At 51.8% G+C, this 23,392-nt stretch overlaps 1 protein-coding gene across 10 annotated transcripts in view; it reads left to right on the top strand.

The window, feature by feature from the left end:
• The window catches only part of CUX1 (cut like homeobox 1), a gene marked incomplete at both ends in the record, with an annotated part of 363,457 nt that overhangs the window by 224,143 nt on the left and 115,922 nt on the right, over window positions 1–23,392 (top strand). For all 10 annotated transcript variants that reach the window (XM_080830213.1, XM_080830214.1, XM_080830211.1 and 7 more), the window contains 2 exons: window positions 2,037–2,113; window positions 3,764–3,830. In XM_080830213.1, the coding sequence (XP_080686339.1) occupies window positions 2,037–2,113; window positions 3,764–3,830 (144 nt within the window). The remainder of the gene's footprint in view (window positions 1–2,036; window positions 2,114–3,763; window positions 3,831–23,392) is intronic.

The following is a 23,392-nucleotide window of genomic DNA, read 5'->3' as shown; positions in this document are numbered from 1 at the left end:
ATAGCACTTGATGCCCAAAGCAGTTTCTCACCATGTTACCGATACTAGCTAGGATGAGGGGTTGGGGAGGCAAGCCATCAGAATGTCGGCCAGAGAGGAACGCGAAGGTAAAGCCGGGCCATCCCCAGCTGGACCATGGCACAGCCGTTAAAATAATAACAGTGTAGAATTTGAAGTGAGACCAGCGATGTATCCAGCATGATACGGAGTAGAAAATGCATGATAGACAATTACATACAGCGTGATTACCACTACACAGAGCAAAGTCATGCGTCTGAAAATGGTGGGAGTAAATTCATCTGGGAATTTGATATTATTAAATTGGCTTTTCAAACTAGTTAAAAGAATTAATTATATTTAAAGGTGCAAATACCAGACTTTCCACTCGGGATAGAAGATAAAGCTAGATGATTTTTTTTTTTTAATGTCGTTCTTTACATCAAGAAATTGAAAGCGGTCTGGGCTTTAAACATTAATAATTCGATTGTGTACATACCAGAAGAAAACTTGGGCAGGTATTCTGTTTTTAGTAATTTTGGAGTAGGTATTTCTTTCTGATCATAATTGAAAACTGATTATTTAAAAATAAATAACAATAAACATTGTAAAAGCATCAAAAAACTGAGAAGACATTTTCCCACCACGTAAGGGCCCTCTCAGATTAGTAGGAAAAAACGAGAGCTGTGAAGTGGACGACAGAGATACGCAGACAGTTCGTATGAAGAGAAGCAAATGCTCAGCTTTACTCAGCAGGAAAATTCGGTTTAATTTTATCTAGTGTTGGCGCAGGAAAACAAACACTCACATACTGTTGGCAAGAGTTTAAATTAGTGAGTTTTTTTTGGTTGCTGGGAAGTTTCTCAATATCTATCAGAACAACAATAATAAAAAAATCGCACGTACTCTTTGACCATTCTAATTCCTCTGCTAGAACTTCATCCAACAGATTCACTGTCACAATTACACAACAATGTCTACATAATGATCACTGCAGAATTGTCTTTAGGAAGAGGCAGTAAACAATCCAACAGTCCGCAGAGGCTGGTTACGTTAATTATTTAATAAGAATGAGAGGGAGCCACATATGCTGGTGTAGAATGTTTCCAAAGTAAGGAAGTAAGTGAAAAAGCGGGCAAGCCGCATGTGCTGTGATCCCTTTCACACTGAAAGGGCCGGGGAATGTCTATTACACTGTTGTATATTACGTGTGAGTTTATAGTATACTTGTGCAGGTGGGTTTATTTTTAACTCAGAACCTGTAATAGTCTTATAATTGGAATATGTGAAAACGTGAGCAATCCCTTCTCCGTAAGGGATGGAAATTTGGGCAATTTTTTTTTAATGATGTAATTTCTACTTTTCTATATTCCCAGGTTTGTTAGTCTGAGAGCGTGTGTTCTCTTCATATGATGTAAAAATAATAAACTTATTTTTAGACATTTTCTGCAGATGAGGAGGAAGGAATGCTATTTATTGACCAGGGAATTCATCTGGAGATCAGGGGAAATGTAAATCCGGGGACGCTGGGTTCAAACACTGACAATCGCGCATTAGGTATTATGGTCACATTTACATTCCATTATAACAGACGTGGAGCAGCTGTCACATCTATTAGCACATCCTTTATTCCAACAAATTCCTTCATTGTGTCAGCAAAATGTAAATGTATCATTCTTCTTGGGGAACTTCGGAAAACAATGAGTGCGTGATGATGATTTTTATTTTTATTTTTTTAAATATCTGGCACGTGAAGAGCAAGTTACATTTAAGACGCCCGGCTGTGTCCATCAGCCTGCATCAGGTCCCGCGGGATGCACGCTCCACCTTGTGTCCCACGTGGGTACAGAGTTGGGGCGCTGAATATTGGGGAGCGGGCACGTGATGCTCATGGCGCCCCCAGCGGTAGCCCCATCGTGCGCCCGTGGCCAGTGGCGTGGGTTGCCGCAAAGATCGTTGACCGCCGAGCTCCAAAGCACACAGGACGTTCACGTTGGGGAATAAGATGACCAAGTTGGCTTTATTCTCTTCCCTTCCAGAAAGCTGCAGGAGACACAGATGTCCACCACCTCAAAGCTGGAGGAAGCGGAACACAAAGTTCAAAGTCTGCAGACAGGTGGGACGTTCTGCATCCCAGTCAAGTCCATTCGGGGAAGACGGAAGTGGGGGGCTTTGGGCTGTGCCCTTGTCCCCCCACGCCACCCCACGCCATCCCCCCATCCCTGTACTGGGCCCCCTGGAGGAGTGAAGGAGCCCACGCTCCTCAGGACCACCCCCCCCCAGCCTCTCGACCTTGACTTCATTCTCACCCACCCTGAGTCGGTAACGTCCAGGTGGGAGGGTCTGAATTCCTTTCCTATCCCTTCCACACACCATCCTTTCTTTCTGCTCTTTTTCCAACAAACACATCTAAATCGCCAAACTGTCAAGGACTGACATCTCATTTGGAACCATGAGAGGGAAAAAAAAAAAAACACAACACTTCTTCCCACCTTAAGCACGGGACTAGTAGAACTTTAAAATTCAAGACGCCCAAAAAGGTTGTGCTGGAGTTTTTATCGTTTCTTTATGCTTTTTTTTTTCTTCTCCTTTCTCTTTCTCTTTCTTTTCTTGCCCTGAAAGGGAAACTGCGTCATATACTTAATTGGAATGGGGGGGGGGGGGACATCAGAAGACCTCATAATCTGAGGGAGTACCTCATGCTGGAGTGTGAGAACATAACCACAGCTCATTTCCAGACACGTGAATGAGACCCCCAAGATCTCAAGACACCCTAAAAACTCACTAGGAAGTCCGTACAAAGAGATAAACAGTCCAGTAGAACGAGGGGCCAGAGACGCAAACAGGTGGTCTGGGGCGGGGGGGGACATGCACGTGGCCAGTACACGCGTGAAAAAACATTAACAATCCTTAACAGGCAAGAGGATGCTCATTAAGTCAGAGGAAAGATTGTTTTGCCTGTCACACTGTCAAAAGAATTTTCTTCAATTGATAATATGCGGTGTCGGTGAGAGTATAAGAAAACAGTCACATTCCTGGTATTGCTGGGAGCGTAAGTTGCCCCCTCGGGGAGCCAGCCAGCTGGCGTTTGTCTGTCCGGAGTGTCTCGGCTCCTTACCCCAGGACCTTGGCTTCTGTGGGTCCTCAGGTGCCCAGCCTTTGGCCGGCTTCGTGCAAGAGCTCACTGTTATGGCCTGTGTCCCGATGCGGAGAGCTTTCCGTGCAGTTCTGCCAAAGGAAAAGAGCAAGTCTCAGAAAGTATTTGGATCATCCTATCTGTGCAGGGTCGGGAGCGGGAGAGAAAAAAATATGTATATGCAATTATGTATGAAAGTATTTTTTAAATAATAAAATATATGCAGAAGCAGGGAATCTACACACTGAACCAGTACCAGGAATTATCTCCGAGGAGGGGCGTGGCTGAGGAGGCGGAAGTGAAAGGGCATTTTTGGCCCCTTCTGTGTACTTTTGTTATCTTGGACCCCTTGGATGCGTATATACTGCTTGTGTACTTTTTCTTTCTTTCTTTTTCTTTGGCGGGGGGAGGGGCAGAGGAAGAGAGAGAGAGAGACTCTCGAACAGGCTCCGCGCTCAGCGCAGAGCCCAGCGCAGGGCTCGATCTCATGACCCTGAGATCACGACCTAAGCCGAAACCGAGTCAGATGCTTAACCGACTGAGCCACCCAGGCGCCCCTACTTTACCTTTTCTAATTTAATTTGAACGACTGGTATCTTATATTAAGGTTTTATGTCCTCTGCCTTTCAGCCCTGGAAAAAACTCGAACAGAATTATTTGACCTGAAAACCAAATACGATGAAGAAATTACTGCCAAGTAAGTCTCTGCCTGGCTTCCTCCGTCTGCATGCTTTCGGTCAGGTGTCCCCCAGCTTTGCTAATCCATGGAGGACACCACCCCCCACCCCCGCCCCGCCGCTTTGCCCTCCTGTCTGTTGGCTTTCACAGAGCGGTACGCGATTCAGGAGGCGCTCGGCCTCAGGGCTGCCGTGGGGACGACAGCAGCACCCCCGTGAGCTGCTCGCGTCAGTCTAATGACCATGCTGTGACAGTAAGCTCTGGAGCTCCTAGAACACTGGAACTTGTGTCCTTAATTATTGGGAAGCCTCATCAACATGTGCCTTTTTCTAAGAAAGTTTGGGAACAGGGCATCTTATAGAAGAGGGGACACATGGGACCCTTTGGGGAGCTGGGTCCGTGCAGATGACGTCCCCTTTTCCCTGTGTCCGCGTCCTTGGCTCCCACGCAGACGTATTTACTCGCGTCACCCCTTAGAACACTTGGCATCCATGTACGGACACATCCATGTACGGACACACAGGGCGTGCGTGTGTTGGGGGCGGGCATGTGTCACGCGAGGCTCTTGCCAGAAGGAAATCCATGATCTGGGGCAGCACGGGTACATACACTCCACCCGCGTGCGGAACTCCGGGAAAGAAGGAACAGTAGTGACAGAAATCAAGAGAGATGACAAAGCAGCGGTTGTCCCTGCCCCAATCTCCCCTGTCAAAGTCCAGACAAGAAGGGCCACCAGACGAGAGGTTGAGCCACCTCCTGTCCTGGGAGCCTCCCCCGGTGTCCCTCAGAAGCCCACGCCCCCCAGGCTGCTCTGGGCCAGTAAGGAGGGTCCCCTGCTGTGCCTGTGCAGGCATCACTGCCCGGGGTGGGGGGGCGTTAGTATCTGGCCCCCTATTCTGCCAGCCCGCCACCCTTATTTTTCTATTATTTCTTCCTGGATTTTATTCTACTAAGAATAGTCATTGTCTTTCTTGGTAAATTCCTTCTTTTTCCCCCCCACCAAGGTTCATTATGTTGTTTTTGTAACCCACATCTCTTTCTAGAAGACATAGATACATCTTACATTTCCATAATTAACCAAAGCTTGCTTCGTTGCTCACTTCAAAAGTTGTGCAGTCCGTCTCTGAGCCCCTCCAAGCCAGTGTTTCTCAAACTGGGTGTCGCAGGGGCGAAGTCAGTGTAGTGAGCTGCAACCGGTAGGTTGAGCAATAAAAAATAATGGAAAACGAAATAACAGAGCAGAGTAGACGGTATCACGGCTCCTGGCACAGGGTAAAGTCGAGTATTGTTTTGTGACACTTCCGTGTTCATTGTGTGTAGAAATCTAAAAATACAAATGTACGGTTATTGGGTCGCAGTGTAAAATGCGGTTCTTTCGGGGGGGGGGGGGTCTCAATCAGAAATTATTTTGAAAGCTGCTACTCTGAGAATGTTTTAAGAGGCTCAGCTTCCAGAAGCTGGCGTCTCCTGCCGTGTCCTCCTGGGGCGTGCCGGGGAGGTGCCGTTAGCCGCAGACGTGCACCTGCTTAGGGAAGAGAAGCAGCCTGGAGACATACTGCCTCTACCGAAGCCTTTCAAAAATGACAGCAGATAATGCCACTTGTCACTTGAGGGCTAAGTACTGGTCCCTGGTTTAGACTCATCATTTCTTTATTGGGCTTCTAGAGAAGCCACAGAGAAAATTTGTGTCCATTGATTTGGTTTGTCTTAGGCATTGGGGAAGCGACTTAGCCCAGAAGAGCCATCTAGAAAGGGCTGACATGCTCCCCGCCCCCAGGTTTCCATCCCCGCTAGGTGGGGAATACGGCCGCTGGGAGCTGCCGGGAGACAGCCCGGAGGGTCAGGCGCTCTCATCCTCCGTCTCCACCCTCTCTGACCTCGCTAGAGGCCAGGCTGATGCTAGGGGATGACAGCACAGCCACCTGTCAGGGCCCTGCTCCCAGGTGACCGTGCTCCCTCGAATGAGGTCAGGGTTGGGACCTCTTAAGATGACAGGGATGATTTTCAGTCTTAAGTATTTTTCTAGTTACTGTTTATAGACACATTGACTCCTGGGCTGGACAGAGCAGCCGGCTCTGTCATGTTACAGGTAAGAACATTAAGTCTTCGGTCCCCTGAACCAGCAAGGTCACCCAGGGGGGCCTAGACGTCCCCTCGACTCCAACTCTACTGGCATCTGATGGGCGATGGCGGTCCCTGGTGTGGGCTCAGTGAGAAATATTTCCAGATTGTTTCTCATCATATCAGTGTGTCTTAAGGCCAAAAAGATTTTCCCCCCAAAATCCAAAGAAATGAAAACCCCTGCATGACTTGCTCATGTTCGCTAAACTCCAGTAAGTGGAAATAGAAGCAGAAAGTATGAGAGTTGCTTATTCTAACAGAATGTTCTGCTTCGGGACCGGCTGTCGTCACAGACTGCTTTCGGGGCCATGGGCGCTCGGGGCGCGTCACCTTCCAGGATCGGAGCAGGGAGTTGCTTGCCTTCCCCCGAGAGGAGCAGGGAGGCAGGGGTGCGTCGCGCCTGCGTGTGCTTGGCGAGAACAAGCCTAACTCATGAGGGTCACGACTCAGAACAGAGCCGCTGCTCAGCACAGCCGACATTCCTAGAGGGCCCCCTCTGAGCCTGGCCCTGTGCTCGGTCCTGAAAATCCCGAGGTAGAATTTCGGGGAGATAAGCCTTTAGAATCCAGTGTGATCACTGCTGTAGGGGGGCCATCAGCTGGCACAGCGTCTGTGCTGTCAGGGTGTCCGCAAGACAGACAGCACTCTCCAGCGAGGGGCAGGCAGGAGGGATGCCACAGAGGGAATGTGGCAGCTTGAGCCAGAACTGGCCGGGATGTACCACGCCGAGGCTTGTGAGGACCTGTGGCCTTTGGGACGAAGAGCGACCCCTGCCCTTACCCTCCCTGCTTCCCACTGCCAGAACTCCCGTGGCCAAACTCAGCGGCAGCCAGTGGACAGCCTCTAGGGGAGGCTCAGCTAGCTGGAGCAAAAGGAAAGGGTAATCAGAGAAGCCTTCCTGAAGGAGGTGACATGTGGTTTGTGGTGGAAAGATGAGTTCGGATGAGGGCTGCTGGAGGCAAAGGAGTGCGGGTGTGTAAGAACACGGGGCGGCCAGGCTCACCCAGGGGGCCCGCCAGACGTGCCAGACATGGGGATGGGGCAGGGTGGGTGCCCTGTGTGTTGGGAGCGGGGGAAAGACAACGGACTCGGGCCCGCATAGGTGTTGGGTATTTCCCAAGTTGGAAATGGACTGACTGCTAACAAAGGCAGCCTGGGGCCAAACTTACTGTACATGCTTCCCAGAGTAAGTAATCCACAAAAAATGTGGAGAATGGACTGAGTCAGTCCTCACTACTTTCTTGTAGCTTTGCAGGGAGTCCACCGGCCTGGGAGATCGCCTATGTGTGGAGGCTCCCCCCACCCCCGCATCCCTCTCCCCCTTTATTTTATGGGGAAGGTTTGTCACTCTGCCATCCGCCTCGGGCCCACCGTACATGTATCTTAGTGGACTAGATATCTTCTCATTAATACGTATGAGTAGAAGCCCACCGGGGCAAACCTCACAAATGGTCTTAAAACATTTCTAAACCATTTCTTTTCTCCCTCTCCGAGAGTAGGGAATTCTTAAATCCTCGTCGACAGAAAACACGAAAGGGGGATGGGGTGGCACGGTCCAGCACAGGCTTCGGAGAAGGCTGACCCGCGCGGGACAGAGTGTCCGGGCCTCTTCCGTGGCCTTGGGGGCACTCGCTGACCACCACTCCCACTTTCCTTACCCAGCGGCGGACACACACAGTGGCGGTGGTGCAGAGTCGGGGAGGGGGTGCGGGCGGCCCCTAGCATGGCCGCTAGTGACCGTCACCTCTTCCGTGATCCGCAGAGCAGGGCCTAGTATGTGCTTCTGAAATCAGCAGACCTTGGGGAAGGTGGGCTTTAATGTCATCGTCTCCCCAGGGGCTTCCAAGAGCCCACGTTGCCCTCGCCTCTCTGTCCCTGGGAGATGTCCCCCGCACTTGGGAAAGCAGCCCGCAGGTCGAAGGCACCGAGGCCGGTCTAAGGGCCCGGTTTATTGTGAGCAGTCACCACCCCGCGTCAGCTGGGACAGCGCGGGCCGACTTGCAGCGGGGAAGTTTTCCACGCGGAGGCTTGAAGCAAAATGTAATTAGCCTTTATGTGCAGAACAAGGACCCATTGATGAATACAGCTGGTCTTTGTTTTGTCCCGTCATTGAGAGTGGGAGGTAAAAGTGTTCTTCTTCATGTTTATTAATGCAAGATTCCTTAGACAAATGGCAAGCACAGTTTAATATTTGTTGGAACATAGGGGGGTTTGCCAAAACAGTTGTGTAAGAGGATTGCAGGGTTGCAGAGTATAACCGTTTCTGGGTTAAATAAATGAATTATGTCTCTGCTTCCCCCCCTCCTTTTCCTTTATTTTTTCTTTTCTTCTTTTTTTTTTTTCGTTTTTTTTTTCTTTTGCCCTGAGAGGGGCACCCTGCCTGGGTCCCGATCTTCCCACTTGTGTTAGCAGATGGAAAGTTAGCGTCCCGATTGACTTCAGCCTCCACAGGCCAGCCAAGCAGAGGGGTGTGGATTTTAGTAGGTAAACAGGTCCCAGGATGCCCATGGAGGTGGACAGGCTGCTTCGGGGCACGAGACACCTGGCCCCGGAGAGAGCCTGGCCCTCGCGCCGGCCACCTGGGTCCGCAGCTGGGTCAGCGCCGCACACTGCGGGAGGGGAGCGTTGCCCTCCCCGACTAGCATCCTGGACGGAAGTGCAGGAATTTCTCCTCCCGTCCATGGCCCCCTCTTTGCTGGGTCCCCGGAATCCTGGTGCAGAAAGAGCTTCCGTTACAACACATAAAGTCCGCTCACTCCGTTCCTCTCACTTGTGGCCTGTGTGTCTGAGCCTCCCGTGGAAGAAAATACCAAATTGCACTGAAATGCTCTGTGTTTTACAGCTAATGTGAGTCTTAGGAGAATTTGCACCTCCCAAGCCTTTCCTGCCAGAAGAATTCATATTTCTTAAGGCTGCTCGCGTTCTAGTCTTTTCCTCTGCACTTCTGAAAAAGCCCCGCATTGTATACACGCCGACTTCCATCGTGTGTTACAAAAAGGGACGTTTATGAACAACTTCGCTTGGGTTAATTTTAGAGTATTTTCTTAAGAGCATGTAGGGAACCAGTGCCTTCTCACAGAACACCGTGCGCTCTGAGAAGTGAGCCTGGCTTAGGGCTCTGTGGGAATTGCCGGGGCGGGGGGCCTGTATGTGCCCCACATCGTGGAGGGCGGAAATGCCCAGCAGTGGGGCGCGCGGGCCCCGAGAGGCGCTCTGACAAGGGGAGGGGACCGGCAGCTGGAGACACGATGGATGGGTGGGGCTACGTGCAGACCACCTGCGGGTGACTGGTGGTGGGGTGGGCACCCTCCGCGAGTGCGGGTCACTGGGGACTAGTCCCCAGAGGTTTCTGGCCTGGCCCCGAAATCCAGTACCCTGCACACCCTGCTGTGGTGACACATAGAGCCCCATCATGACACCACCTTGAAGAGAGCGGTGTCACCTGTGGGAGGGCCAGCCAGGTCGGAGGTCGCCGTGGAGCCCCTCAAGCCTTCGCTCTCCCTACGGCCCCCTCCTGTCAGCCCTGGCAGACTGGTTGCTCCTGTATTTATTTCTTTTTACACCTCCCCGTGAAAGACTTGGGGAAGGGGGCCCGGTAGAGCGCAGGCAGCAGAGCCCGAGAGTCGCACAGCTGTTCTGATGATCCCGCTGGACGCCTGCGCATCCCCCGCTTGAACTTGACAACACCGCGCTGGTCTCCTGAAATGGAGTCTCTCGGCTGTACCTTTAAGAGCGGAACATTTTCTATTTCCTGTCTTTTTGATGAGTCATCAATTTCCAGTATGAGTTGCTGTAATTATCCTGGTTAGATTAATTTCCCTAAAAATAGAGAGACAGCCACTTTGATGGTTTCAAGGGGCTGGGCTTGAATAAAGAACCTGCTGTCCCTTCAACCTAGAGGCGGTCAGATGACGCTTGCGGGGAACAACTAAGGACTTTGGGGGGAGAGGAGGGGGCTTTCCCCACTCTGTGGCTTTAGCTCCCGAAGAGTGTAACCGTGCATTTTGTAGAATTCCTAGGATTTTCCATCCCTGTACCAGCGTTTCACCTCACACCTAAAGTCCGATGCCTGGGTGAGCCCCAGAGGGCTTTCCTGGGCCTCTCCAGCAACAACAGCGTCTCTAAGCAGCACAGTCCAGATCCAGACTCTTCCCAGACCAGGGCACTGTGCGGGAGGAAGGGGATGGCTTCGTCTTTTCAAGTCCACGTAGAATTTCCTCTGAGTGCCGAGGATCCTTCACCCGTCCCGTGGACTCCAGATGTGTCTGGACATTTACCCAGCGTCGGCAAGAGCCAGCGGTCTCTACGCCTTCCACCACAGCTACGCTCACTAAGGGCCTGTGTTAAAATGTCAGGCACTGTGTCAAACGCAGGGACTGCAGAATGAAGGGGGCGGGGAGGTTCCAGATGCCATCTGCGCACAGGCTCGCGTGCCCCGCTCCGAACACTGAAACACCCACGTACCCGTGTGCCTACGCGATGCTGGGCGGGGTGTGTGTACAAATGAGCTTGTGGGTAGAGAGAGAGTAACCCTGCTCCTCCAGCATCCTTGGTGAGGGTATTAGAGAGATAAGCATTAGTCCTTGACTCTCGCCGGGGTTTGGCATGCTTTTATAAGAATTTTGTGTTTTTAGAGACCCTTGAGGTTTCCCTGATTTTGCGATCAAGGTAAAGCTTGGGAACCTCACAGTCTGAAGCTCAAGGAGACGGAGAAGGAGGCTGGTGGCGAGCACAGCCGTCCCTGTGCCTCTAACGACCTGTAGGACGGACATCGTGACCCGTGCCTGCCTATGTCCAGGACTGGGGATCAAGTATGTCCTGCAAGTGTTCCTGCCACCCGCGCGGTGGTGACAAACGCCAGTGGAACTGCCTTCGAGGAGGGCTCGTCCTGTCCGTACACCGTGTGCATGTCCGCACGCTCGTGGGTGCATCACAGAGGGCGAGACTGGGGTTGACCTCGTCAGTCAACGTGAGCCTTCGCCTTGAGACAGCCGGGGGAGGTCTCTGTAGCGTGCGGCCTGGACCCTGACCGGTGACATTGTTTACTCCCCGGGAGGACTCCCGAAGGAAGCTGATGACCTCTAAGAGGAAAGCAGGAGCCATCTGAACCTTTGAAGTGCTTTAGGCAGGAAGGCTTACGGAGGCCCTGCCTGGAACTGCGCACCGCCTCGGGCCCCCCCCCCGGGGAATTCCTCCAAAAGCCACACGTTTCTGCCTCTGCACAGGGGTCCCCAGCTACTGCTGAGGCCCGGGACCACCCTGGGTCACCAGGAGGCAGCCCGTCTCCTCCCGGGCTTCCCAGGTGGCTGAGGGGGATGTGACCGGAGGCGCACCGACCGACCCAGGGTCCTTTGGAAGGGAGGCAGGAGGGCTGGCAGAAGTGAGACTGTCCTTCCGCGGCACACCCCCCGATCAGCGAACAGCATCCCCTTTCTGGGGTACTTAGTATTTTTAATTACAGTAGTCCTCCGTGTGTGTTATACCCAATGTAGAAAATTCTAAAGAGTTTTAGAAAACAGGTCATCACTCATTACCTCGCGACACAGAGATAACCGTCGGTAACATCCTGGCCCAGTCCTTCCAGTCTTTTTTCTAGACGGTGCTTTGTTGCTGTTGTGTCTTACAGACCGCGTCGGATTTCATTTCTAGGCTGTTGGTTTGACGGGTTTGCTTGTTGGTGTTTTGTCTTATTTGACGTGTGACTGTTTCTTTCCTGTCGGTAACCACCCTTCGGAAACCTGATGGGTGCTGTCCAGCGCCCCATCGGATAGGTGTGCTGTGGGGTAAGTTACTCCTCGGTTTCCCTCTTGTTTGGGAGCCCGGCTCTACACTGCTGTCATGGCCCCACAGGTGAAAACTAGAAAGCTCCCTTCATGCTGTCTTTTCGTGCCACTGTCCCGCCAGTGACTGCGGTGTTTTCAGGTGGCTTCCCTGTAGCGTCATCAGACCGGGAGAGCCTGGACCCCAGAATGCTCCGAGGGCCCCAGCCGCCCTCGCCTCACTACCAGACTGCTGTTTTGTGACGGTGGTAGACGTCACGGCCCCCTCTGGTCGGGGAACGGTGGAAGGCACTGGGCCCAGAGTCAGGAGATCCTGGGTCCGGCCCCAGCTCTGTCACGGGTGGGGCCTCACGAAGTCGCCTCCCTCAGCAGTAGCCGTGTCCTTGTTAGTAAAACGATGGGACCGGGGTGGACGGCTGTGGGCAGCATCGGAGAGCCCGCCCCCTTCTTGGCCTCTTAGCCTTACCGCACGGCTGCTTCCCAGAAGCTGAATCTCCGATCCCGTCCGCCAGCAGGACCTGCGCAGCCTCTCTGTGGAGTGGCCTGCGGGGAAGCCACCGACCCGGCCGTGGGGGACAGTGGGAGCATAAGGGGGAGAGCCCCACTCTCAGGGTCACTATGAGGTTTGATTGCTGACCCAGCGAGAGGAGTAACCGTGGGCAGGGCACCCAGTTTCTGTCCTCAGGACTTGGTGTCCTCAACAGCGAGACGGAGGAATGCCCCGTAGAGCTCCTGGCATAGTGCGCACACGCGGACCCTCAGTGAGGGGCCCGGGCCACCCCTTACCCTCTCCCATGGTGACCTTGGGAAAATCGGGATGTATGTGCCGCCAGGCCTCTTTGTCCGCGTTGGCATGCTGCAGCTGGGGGAGTCCTCATCCTGAGGGCTTAGAATCAGAAATCCTGACCACTTACCACTTGGATGCTGCTAGGGCGGGAAGCAGAAAGCTCCAAGCGCCTTAGTGTTGTACACCTGTTGAAGCCCTAACCTCTGGAGGGTCACAACCGCTGAGTGACTCCGCTGGAGTCTGAGTGCCACATTGTGCAGTCCCAGCGCCTGCCACGCGAGCAGATTGTCCCGCATGTGGTCTCCTCCGGCCGCACGTTGAGGCGACTCAGACTCCAGGAGAGGTCTCACCCCGTGTAACTTGGAGAATTCGGGGCTCTCTGGGCTCTTGTAAAACACATTAAGAGAGCTGCCAAACATCTGGGCACCAGCAAGGATGTCTGTGGCTCTTGTTCTGGGATAGCGTAAAAAAAAAAAAAAAAACTTTTTGGAACCAGCCTTAAGAATGAAAAGTTTCCTCCAGGAAAGCGAGAGCGAGCTAGATAATTGAACTCATTGATTTCCTTCACGGCTTGTTTGGCCTTTCATTCCCTTCCTGAGGTGCTGTTTGTTGAGGAATGTCTCCAATTGCCAGAAAGACAGTGGGGTGTCTCATATTTCCCTGCCCGCTCTCCCTTCAGCCAGAGCCGAGTTCCGAGGCGAGCCTGTGATATGAATTTTTAATGCAGAACTTTATAGCCTCACTCTGGCAGCCTGGCTGCATTGCTCTCCTGAGCTTTCAGATTTAATGCCCTGATGAACAAGCGAAGACTCGGGGCATCGGCACCAGTGAGGCTTAACCCCCCGATGACCGCACGTGCACCCTCTCGTTTCCCTAAAGGTAAACCTAAAGGAGTCGGGAGGAAAAAAAGAAATGTTTTCAGTCCTGCAGTGTTTGGGATGTTCTCCACATAGCCTGGAGCACCAAAGCAGCAGTCTCGAAATTTTATTGGATGGCATACATTTGTACCTATTCATTTATCTTTTCGAAGACGGCCTGTTCTCACTCGGACGTGCTTCTGCGCCCTCTTCTAGCCAGAAGATGGCTGTACAGTATTCAGGATTTACAACAGAAAGGTCACCGAACACTCCCATGTTTTTCATGGGAAACCCAAGCATAATTAGAAATCCAGAATTTGTCATCGGTCACGGAGAATCGACCACTTACGTCAAGAGGTTGATTCTGTGTGTAGGCCTGTGGTTGATTGTCTTTTTTTTCTTTTCCTCTCTCTCTCTCCCTCTTTCCGTGCTGGTAGCTCTGTATATTAGTGAAAGTTTTTAAATTAAGGGGGAAAAAATTGAGAAGAAGCTGTCTATGAAAACTGCATGAGTTTAAGTAAGTTAGAAGGATGGCGTTTTTGATAAGTGGTACCAGAATAATTGGCCATGGGGAAGCTAAGAGAGAGCTGAGCCCCAGCAGCACCAAGTCTCGATGTTTAAAGTCCTTTAAATGTAAAAAACGAAAGCATGAAAACACCAGGAGAAATTTTCGGGGGCTCCTTCTTTGATGTGGGGGTGGGGAAAATCTTCCGAAGCATGAGGCCCACGGTGGGAAGCTCTGCATTTTCAGCTCCGCCTCCTTTCTAGACAGTTCTGCCGTGGGCATCGCAAACTCAAGCGAACTCACCATCCTCCGTGACTTCCCTCTTCCCCACGGACCGCTCCCTCGCGCGTCTCACCCACCTCAGGCAAACACGGTCTGCCTTTATCCCAGAGAACGGAGGGTTCTTTCCGACTCACCTCCCCGCTGTCTAATCCGTATTAATTCCACCTCCTCGAGACCTTCCGTATCCCTCACTTCTCACTGTAATAATTCGGCTCCTTTCATCTCTCGGCCCCGCAATGCAATTCGGTGTCTTCCCGGTGGATCTCCCTGCCGCCAGTTTCTCCTTGGACTAATCTATCCTCCAAGTGTCTGTCTGCTCAAAGTACCTTCCCGAAATATAAATCTGATCCTGTTAAAATCTGTCCTCCTTAAAGTCTCTCCGTGGCTCTGTCTTGCCTCTGCTGAAAAATCCAGACAATCCCAATCCTGAGCCGCTTCGTGAGGCGCCCCCCCCCCGCACTTCACAGCCTCATATCACACCAGCTCCAGCTCCCCGCCTGCCTGCGGGGGGTCACGGGTCCTTCCAGGCTCACCAGGCTCTGACATCCCCGCTCAGAGTTCCCAGCTTCCTTCCGCATCAGCTCCTGCCCCTCCGGCCCCGTGCCCGTGCCCGCACGGACACGTGAGCACAGGCTCTGGTCCCTCTCGTTCCATGGAGGGAATTCGGGGTGGGGCGGGGATCATGAATCTGGACCCAGAAAACATACATCTTTATTTTTTACTAACATCTGACTGTGACGTAGCATTTCCTTCCCTTGCACATGAAGTCACCAGACCAGAATAAGAATCTTGAGGCTTGGTTGCAAGTGGAAATTGTGGATCTTCTCCATCACGTTAAAATCATTGTAAATACCCCCAGATTCGTTATTCCTTGCACGGGTAACGAAGAATGTTTGTTGCTACATCATAAATTTGCGTGGTTTTTTTTAGGTATCGTAATAACCGCACATCAGAATGATTATTTCCCGTAGTAAACTGGGGTATTGAAAACCTTTTTCTAGAAAGAGATCCATACGCTCTGCCAGACTGTCACAGGGGACCACGGCTCAAGGAAGGTTCGGCATCTGCCACAGACCAGCAGCGTCTCGAGGGCCCCAACTAGACTCTCCCCCTTTTTTGCCCTAGGACTTTGCACGGTGCTGTCCCCCATTACGTGGGCTTGTTTTTTTTTTTTTTTTAAAGATTTTATTTATTTGACAGAGATAACAAGTAGGCAGAGAGGCAGGCACAGAGAGGAGGAAGCAGGCTCCCCGCTGAGCAGAGAGCCCGACGCAGGGCTCGATCCCAGGACCCTGAGATCATGACCTGAGCCGAAGGCAGAGGCCTTAACCCACTGAGCCACCCAGGCGCCCCTACGTGGGCTTTTAATGATAGTCCATGTGGCTTTCACGAAACCCCCCTCTTCCAGGTGTGAAACACTTGGGACTGGGGCGGGGGCGAGTAGCGTCCCAATTCCATAGATGCAGCCGTGCCAGCCGTGCAGATGGACCCTTCCTCTGGGGATGGAGGATGCCTGCTTGCCCCTCGGGGTCTGCCCCCCACACGCCTAGACCCCCGTGCAAAGAAGCAACACGGGGAATCAGGCCGTCGGAGGCCAAGCCTGTAACGGTCCGCAGCGTACGCCGTCGGCCTAACATGGGGCGCAAAGCTCCGTGAGCCACCGTAGAAGAATGGGCATCAGAAAATCTGCGGCTCATTTTCGTAACGAAGGGAAGCGGTGAATGCATTTTCTGTCTAAGCTGAGGGACATTTCTCCTTTCACAAAAAGGGAGGCAGTGCCCCTCCCCCCATGTCCAGGTTATTTTGAAGCTTCATCGGTTCAGTAATTATCTGCTGAGTGCCTCCTGGGTGCTTGGCACCGGCACGGGCATGGGCCTCAGGACTGTCTTTGCACTTGATCGTCCTGGCCCTGAGGGGTTCACTGCCAGCCCGCCCCCCCATAACTTTAAATCCCATCTGCATTCTGATGGCTCCCACACTGATGTTTTTGGCCCCGACCCGTCCTTAATGGACATCACAAGCTTCACACAGACAAAACCAAACTTCTGGTGGCCCCATCAGACCTGGCGAAACAGCCCCCAGAGCGATCCTGTCGCTTCGTAAGCCAGTCACATCGCTGCTCGCAGAGCCCGGAAAGGGCCCCCCGTTTCTCCAGGAATCACAGCTCACCGTGCAGGCTGCCTTCTCCCCTCCCGGCGGGCTCCGTCCTCTCATCCCACTTTCCTCTCTCTTGGCTGATCTCTCGCTCCTCACTAGAATCCAGGTCCCTTTGCCACTGTGTCCCCAGTGCCCAGAACAGCGTCCGCTCAGCACTCACAGGTGTTCTTGAATGAATGGAACCCAAGTCCCTGCTCTCCTAGAGGCCACCGCTAAGCAGAGAGCAGGTGTGATGAAAGTGTGGGTAGAGTCAGGTGTCATGTGCTACCAAGAAAATTAAAGCAAGGGAAGGAAGAGGGAAGGCGGGGAGAGAGCCTCGCTGGCTTCCGTGGATAGTCGGGGACAGCAGAGTGACTCAGTCACAAATGAAATGCAAAAGCCCGGAGCACAGGCTCTACCCACGGGTGCTGACTCTGCCGTGGACACTTACTCGGAGATTACTTCCCCGGGGTGGGGGTCTGGCGACCCCACTTCAGAAAACTGATCTAGGCGCTGTGGCTTCATTTGGCTGGTATTTGGTTTGAGGACAGAGTTGCCCAAATAAGGACAAGGGACAGGACTCCGATGGCCCCTCTGGAGCCCCTCGTCTGTGTCCAGTGCTCGAGCGCATACCTCCACAGGGCCGCGTTGTGTCAGACTTGGTGTGTGACAGTCCCATCTGTCGTACCAGCCCAGGAGCTCCTCAAGGGCTCACGCATGGGTTCCGGGAGTCTGTGACGGTGCCTGGCCGAGATGTCCGTCAGTGTTTGGATAATCCTCGAGCTAGTGCACGGGGGTGAGCAGACACCTCCCCACGTCATCTCGTGTCCTTGCCCTTGGGACTCTGACAGTCACTGTGTCTGCCCCTTACCAGAAGTTCTAATGAACAAGATCCTTGGGATATCAGTGTATCTCGAGAGCCGACTCAGGGGAGGGTACGGGTGGGAGGCATGTGCGTGGGTGGTGGCTGCAGCTGGCGCTCTGACGGGCAGTCAGCCCCGTGCGGCTCTGCTGTGCAGTGTCTGGCAGCCCTTTGAACTTCTCCCTGGGGTGTCCCAGTGCCAGGTGTAAAAGTACCGAATGAGGGGTTTTCTGATTCATAATTAGGACACGCAGCCAGGTTGCTGGGTCAAGCCTGGCAGAGTCCGTTCAGTGGCCTGCGAAAGCCCCGGGGTCCTGGTGGCACCAGAGTGGTGCGAGGGGCTGTGAGGGGCAGGGCTGGTTCACGGGACCCGGGCTTTTCTGCTTTGGGCCTTCTGGAATTCACGTGCACTGTGATCGCTAAGCGAGTCTGCTGTGACTCAACAGATGCGGAAGCTCCTTACGTGCTGCTGTGGAGAGATGTCATCCGACTTGTGTACTTGAACGGGAAGCACAGGACTCTGAACTTCAAGTGTTTAGCGCGCACGCACCGTGTGTTGTCAATGCAAACACCGGCTCTCGGAGGGGATCTGGGGCAGGGAGACCAGTGCCTTTTCACCGTCCCGCTTTCTGACTTTTGAATCTCCTGTTCAATGAGGACCTGTTTAGTCCTTCTGGAGCCTTCACATCAGTGGATCCAAAGTGGCCTTGGAGCCATCAGGCACCCCCCTCCCTCGCATGCAGAGCCCGTGTTCAGCCCCATCTCTGTCCAGCTCAGAGTCCATCATGAGGACAGACAAAATAGCACTTTAGAACCATCTTCATGAATGTGCGTATCTTTAAAGCAGTCCATACTTCTCTCCTGCAAGCTTAGTTAAGTGTACCCCGCAGACCCTGTGGAGAGGAGCCTGAGCGCACAGGGGCCAGATCTGGGGGCTCACCCGGTTCCACTTGCCGCAAACAGTGAGCCCTCGGGCGAGTCCAGTTAGCCTCCCCCTGGCCTGGTTTTCGTGTTCTGTGGCTGTGTCTGCCTCCACGCGAGCTCCCAGGGGTTAATAGGTGTAAAGTGTTCAGTGGTCACATTGCCAGGGTCCAGGCGATGGGAGCTGCCGCCATCCCTGCGAAAACGTCTGACGCCCTGTGCTCCGGCCCCTGTTGCAAAGCTAGCCGCTACCGAGACGACTTCGTGACCCTCCGCCAGGCCTGGCTCCCTCGTTCACAGTTCAGTAATTAGCCATCTCAATAGGAAAAATGAGATCCGAGCCATGTTTTGTCTCTCCCCAGCCAGTTTTGAGAACAGACACATCTACATATCTCAGATGCCCGTGGCAGTGGGTACACACATCACGTAGCCGCACGCGCACGTTGGTGACACAGACGGACGAGCTCAGGACTTTCTACTTTGTATACTGTGCTTTGTTCTTTTGTCTTGACATCACTTGTACGGTTCCTGTAACACCTGCTCATCTGCTGATTTGTCATTTTGGTGGCAAAATTGTATTTTCTTCTCTCGATGAATTAGGGTTTACGTAACCGTTCTTACCATTCTTGCTTGGCTAGCGCCTGGGTTATTTGGGTCGTTCGTGATGAATTTTTGTTCAGAAAAATAATCCCCAAAACTATTTTTCAGAAAGAGAGATCATCAGGGCAAAAGAGAGGCTGTCTTGAGGCCTCTTAGCTTGTCGCTTTGCAGAGGGATGGACCGTTTTGCGAGAACAGCTCAGCTTTCTTCTCGCCCCACCCCAGCCCAAATTTCAGGGGTGTAAGCCCAGAACTCCAGTCTGGCCTGGAGAAGAGACACTGCTTGTCTCAGACCTTCCGTGGCAAATCCAGAAGATAAGGGGCGGGCTGCAATGATTTTCACCATCTCTCTGCCATCGAGGTGGGACCTCACGTTAGCACAAAACTCGGCATTTTCCTGTCTCTGTACCCTGTGTGTTTCCTTATATCCCAAGAACATGGCTAGAGTAGGAACAGGGTAGTAATTCTACACACATTCTGGATTTTAATTACTCACATTTATCGGGACTTCTACCTATTAATTGGTTTTCTTTTCATTTGCGTTCTAGTGATTTCCTTGTCCAGAGGTATTATATCTAGTTTATAGGAGACAGATTCCATCAAACTTATCGCAAGTCATTTTCAATGCAGTTTCAGTAGTGGAAGATGGTCTTTCCTTCCCAATCCGTTTTCTTAGTATTGTTTTATGAGTTAACTTCAGCCTGTTTGGAATTCCTTCTGGCATATGAGGTAGAGTACGTGTCTGTCTGTTATTCCTCATGTGAATATCCAGTTCGTCCCACAGCGGCTAACGATCCCGTCCTCTGGTGTCGAACACTCGAGAAATCCGATATAAATATCTACACATACATCTGGATTCCTGTCCGGAATGCCATTCTGTTGATCAGCTTTCTGTTCTAATAAGCACCCCGGTGTTTTGCTCATGTCTCTGTTTTCCATTTGGATATTTTGCACACCCACTTTGCTCTTGTTGGGATTTTCTTGGTCTAAAAAAACCTTCGGTATTTTGAGGGGTGCCTGGTTGAGCATCTGACTCTTGGTTTCAGCTCAGGTCATGATCTCAGGGTCATGGGATTGAGCCCTGCATCCAGCTCCACGCTCATCGTGGGCTCTGCTTCTCCTCCCTCCCCCTTCCCCACTTCTAAATAGATTGATCTATAGATTGATAGATAGATCATTGGGAAAAAAAAACAAACCTTTGGTATTCTCATCCCCTAATTTTTTTGTACACATCTTGTCATTTCACCAAGTTTTATAAATCAGCTTGGGAGAAGAATTTATAATTTATTTATCTTTAATGCAACTGCGAGTAAGAAATGTCGTCATTAACTTCCTTTGCCACTAGCATTTTATAATTTGATTTTCTATAAATGGAATTTATACCGTGTTATTTTAATTCCCACGTGTTTAATATTTATATCCCTGTTGTAGGTAAGATAGATCTTCTGTTTTCTGGGTATTTATTACTGGCACGTGGGAGTTGTATCTTTTTTTTTCTTTTTTCTTTTTTTTGTCCGTACCAAAAAACTTGAGGCTTTGCTGAACTCATGGGTTATCTTTGCTCATTTGCTCCAGTGAACCCCTTGGATTTGGTGAGCATGTGACTGTATCACCCACAAACAGTGAATTTGCGTCCTTTTGCAACAACCAGGACATCTGATCCACTTCTTTTGTTCCTGTTCTTAAAAGGAGCGTCTCTCTTACTTATCTGCGGAGAATAATGGAGCCTCTGGGTTCTGAGTGTCTGTCCTGTTCACGGCAGCCAATCTAGAGCTTCCCCCATTCAAGTTCAACTGTGACCTGCTTTTCCGATTCCATGTGCTAGAACCCCTTCCCTGTGTCCTGCTCTCCGAGCGCTGTAGTGGGTTTTATAATAGGATTATATTCTATATATTGGATCGCTGTACATTTTTATATTACCTGTTTTATAGATTTTCCTGCCTCAGGATTTAAGACAAGTTCAAGCTTGTTGTGCTTTATCATTCACTGTGCCTTACGTCTGGAAAGTTATTTTCTTTTTAAGATTTTATATATTTATTTGACAGAGATCACAAGTAGGCAGAGAGGCAGAAGAGGATCGGATGCATTGTTTAACTTTTACTGATCTCAGAAATTGATCCCCTGGGTGTTCGGGGTCCTTCTCCTACGGGTTAAACCTGGGGAGCCCCTACCCTGTCATTTGAAAAGCGACTGCATCCAGTTTCCGGTCCGGAATTACTGTGATCGGTGATCACAGGCGTAGCCGAGCTGTAAGCCGCTGTGGGCTGTACGTGTCCTCCTGAGGCAGGGCCTTGCGATGCCATCAGCTGTGGCTCTCCGGCCCCGACGTGTGAAAGAGGGTTTGACTCGTCCACTAGGAATCCCTTCCCAAATGAATTCTGTAATAAAACCGGGAAAGTTCCTCGTTTAATTTAAATTTAAAATTGTCATCACATCGACCTCCAGAAAAGTATTTGAAAGTGGCCTTAACACAAAACACAGAATCCCTGAGGCACTCAGGGTAGATGAGGGGAGTTCAAGGGCAGAACTCTGTGGGGAAGATACTTTTAGGCTTGGATTTGAATTTAAAAAGCTCCATTGTAGGGAGTGTCTGGAACAAAGGACTCTGGGCTTCTGCTCAGGTCATGATCTCAGGGTCAGGAGATCAAGCCCCGCGTGGGGCTCCGTGCTCAGTGCTGAGTCTGCTTAAGACTCTCCCTCTGCCCCTCTCCCCGGTCTCTAAAATACAGCAATAAACCTTTAAAATTTAAAAAGAAAAAAAGCTCAACTACGGTAGCCTGGAGTGACTAAGACATTCCATACGTAGGGTTTTTAAGGAGTTCCGTATCACTGGGACTGATGCACTGTTGGCTTCGCTACGAGGGAAAACTTTATGTGCAATTAACCTTTCTATTTTTTTCCCCCCGTGTCTAAGTATTGTGAACTTCCTTTGTGGTATTTTAGTGATTAGACAGGATGGAGGGTGTTCTTAAAGATTCATGGCCAAATCCGATGATGTCAGAACGAAGGGAAGGGACGGTCTTCGTGGGGCCAGCAAGTCTGGCCCCGTCTGGATTGTTTGTCTAACACTTCACAAGTAGAATAGGAACCGCTGAATTATTCATTTTCAAGTTGCCCTAAAAAAGGCACTTACGCTGCCGAAATGCAGACTTTTGGTGCCAGCGAGAGGAAGAGGAAGGATGCTGTCTTTCCTGAGGGGTGCTGGGCTGCTCTGCCTTGGTCTCCAGTTTTACTTCCCAGCCCTGGGGGCGGAGGCCACCTCGGCCTGGCTCACGTGCAGGGCGCTCAAGGTGGGGGCCCGTCGCCTTGGCCGTAGGCTTGGAGGAGAGGAGGGAGGAGGAGCTGAGAGTAGTAGCTGGGATCTGACGAGAGCTGTTTTTATTCTTAGTTTTAGCTTCTCTGCCACCAAGCCTCCTCTAAACATCTCCTACCAAGTAGTACTTAGGGGAGAAGGGGGGTAATTAGGATTCCTTACGCTGGGGACTGGAAGGAGGGCTCCCGCCCTGGGCCTGCTGCTCCCTGTGACCATGAGCCCCTTCCATCACTACTCTGCCCCCGGGCCTCAGTTTCCTCACCTGTGAAATCTGAGCGGGTTTTCTCCTGTAGGCCTGTGGCTCCCAGCGGCCCCGCATGCCCTGCTCACCCATGGGGCCAGCAAGCAGCAGAGGCAGGCGGGGAGTCGGAGGCATTCTCTCCAGCCGCGGGCCGGTAGCTGGGCCAGCACCTGTCAGCTGTAGGCAGGGCAGGGTAAGCAAACAGGGAAAGAGAAACAAAATCTGAAAGGGGTTCTGGAAGAGCCAGGGCTCAGACTGGGGAAGCAGGGCTCCAGCCGCCGGAAGGATGTGCTGACAGAGCCTACACTGAATGCGTTCAGGAGACACTTAAATGCGTGCATGAAAAATGGCACGAACGGCGGCCCCTCCCTAACATCACTTTAAAGACTAAAAGTGAGCAGGCAGCAGTCTGGGTCCGCAGGCTGCCGGTGGAGATCTCTGCCGGAAGGTCCCTCGCCCTGGCCGTCGGGGTGGGGGAGGGGGGGGGCACGGGTGCAACGCAAGCGGAGAGGGGGCGCACGCGGGCCCCCGGTGTCCCATCTGGAACCTGTTTACCTCCCGTTCTCTGGTCGCAGCAGTCTTTCTCTGGATCAAAGAAAAATCACGTATGACTTTCCATCCATGTTTTTCTTACGGAGATGAGCTTTTCATGTGCATTTTTTTCTCCCCTTTGCTGAGCAAGTAAATTGAGATTCTTGGGGGTTAATTGACTTCACACAAGTCCGCAAAGTGCGGAGTCGGGACGGAGCTGGACTTCGGCACAGAGCCCCTCCCCCGCTGGGGGTTCTGGGGCTCACCGGCAGCCACCTGCCTGCTTTGCCCCCTCATTCCTGCACAAATGGGGTGGCAGGGTCGACCTCCTACAGGCGTCATTAGTCCACGCCTGGTGTTGGAAGGATACAAAACTGTGAGGGTCGTAGCTTTTCTTATTTATGTTTTTCTCAGGTTACTTTTTGTGCTAAATTTCCAACACACGGTAGATGATGGGACCCCAGGTGCCTGGGTGCAGTTCCAGCTCCCCCCCCATTAGGGGGCACCTGTCGTGCCCATCCCTACCCCCACCCCGTTTTATCCTGAGGCTCTTCCAGAATCCTTTCCCTTCACCTCTAAATGTTTTAGCATGTCGACCTCATGTAAAGACTCTCCTTCTATACAATACTTCCATCAGATCAAAAAC

Source organism: Martes martes (genome assembly GCF_963455335.1).
Source record: "Martes martes genome assembly, chromosome: 18".
NCBI classification, from domain to species: Eukaryota; Metazoa; Chordata; class Mammalia; order Carnivora; family Mustelidae; genus Martes; species Martes martes.
This window is presented reverse-complemented; position numbering and strand designations above follow the sequence as displayed.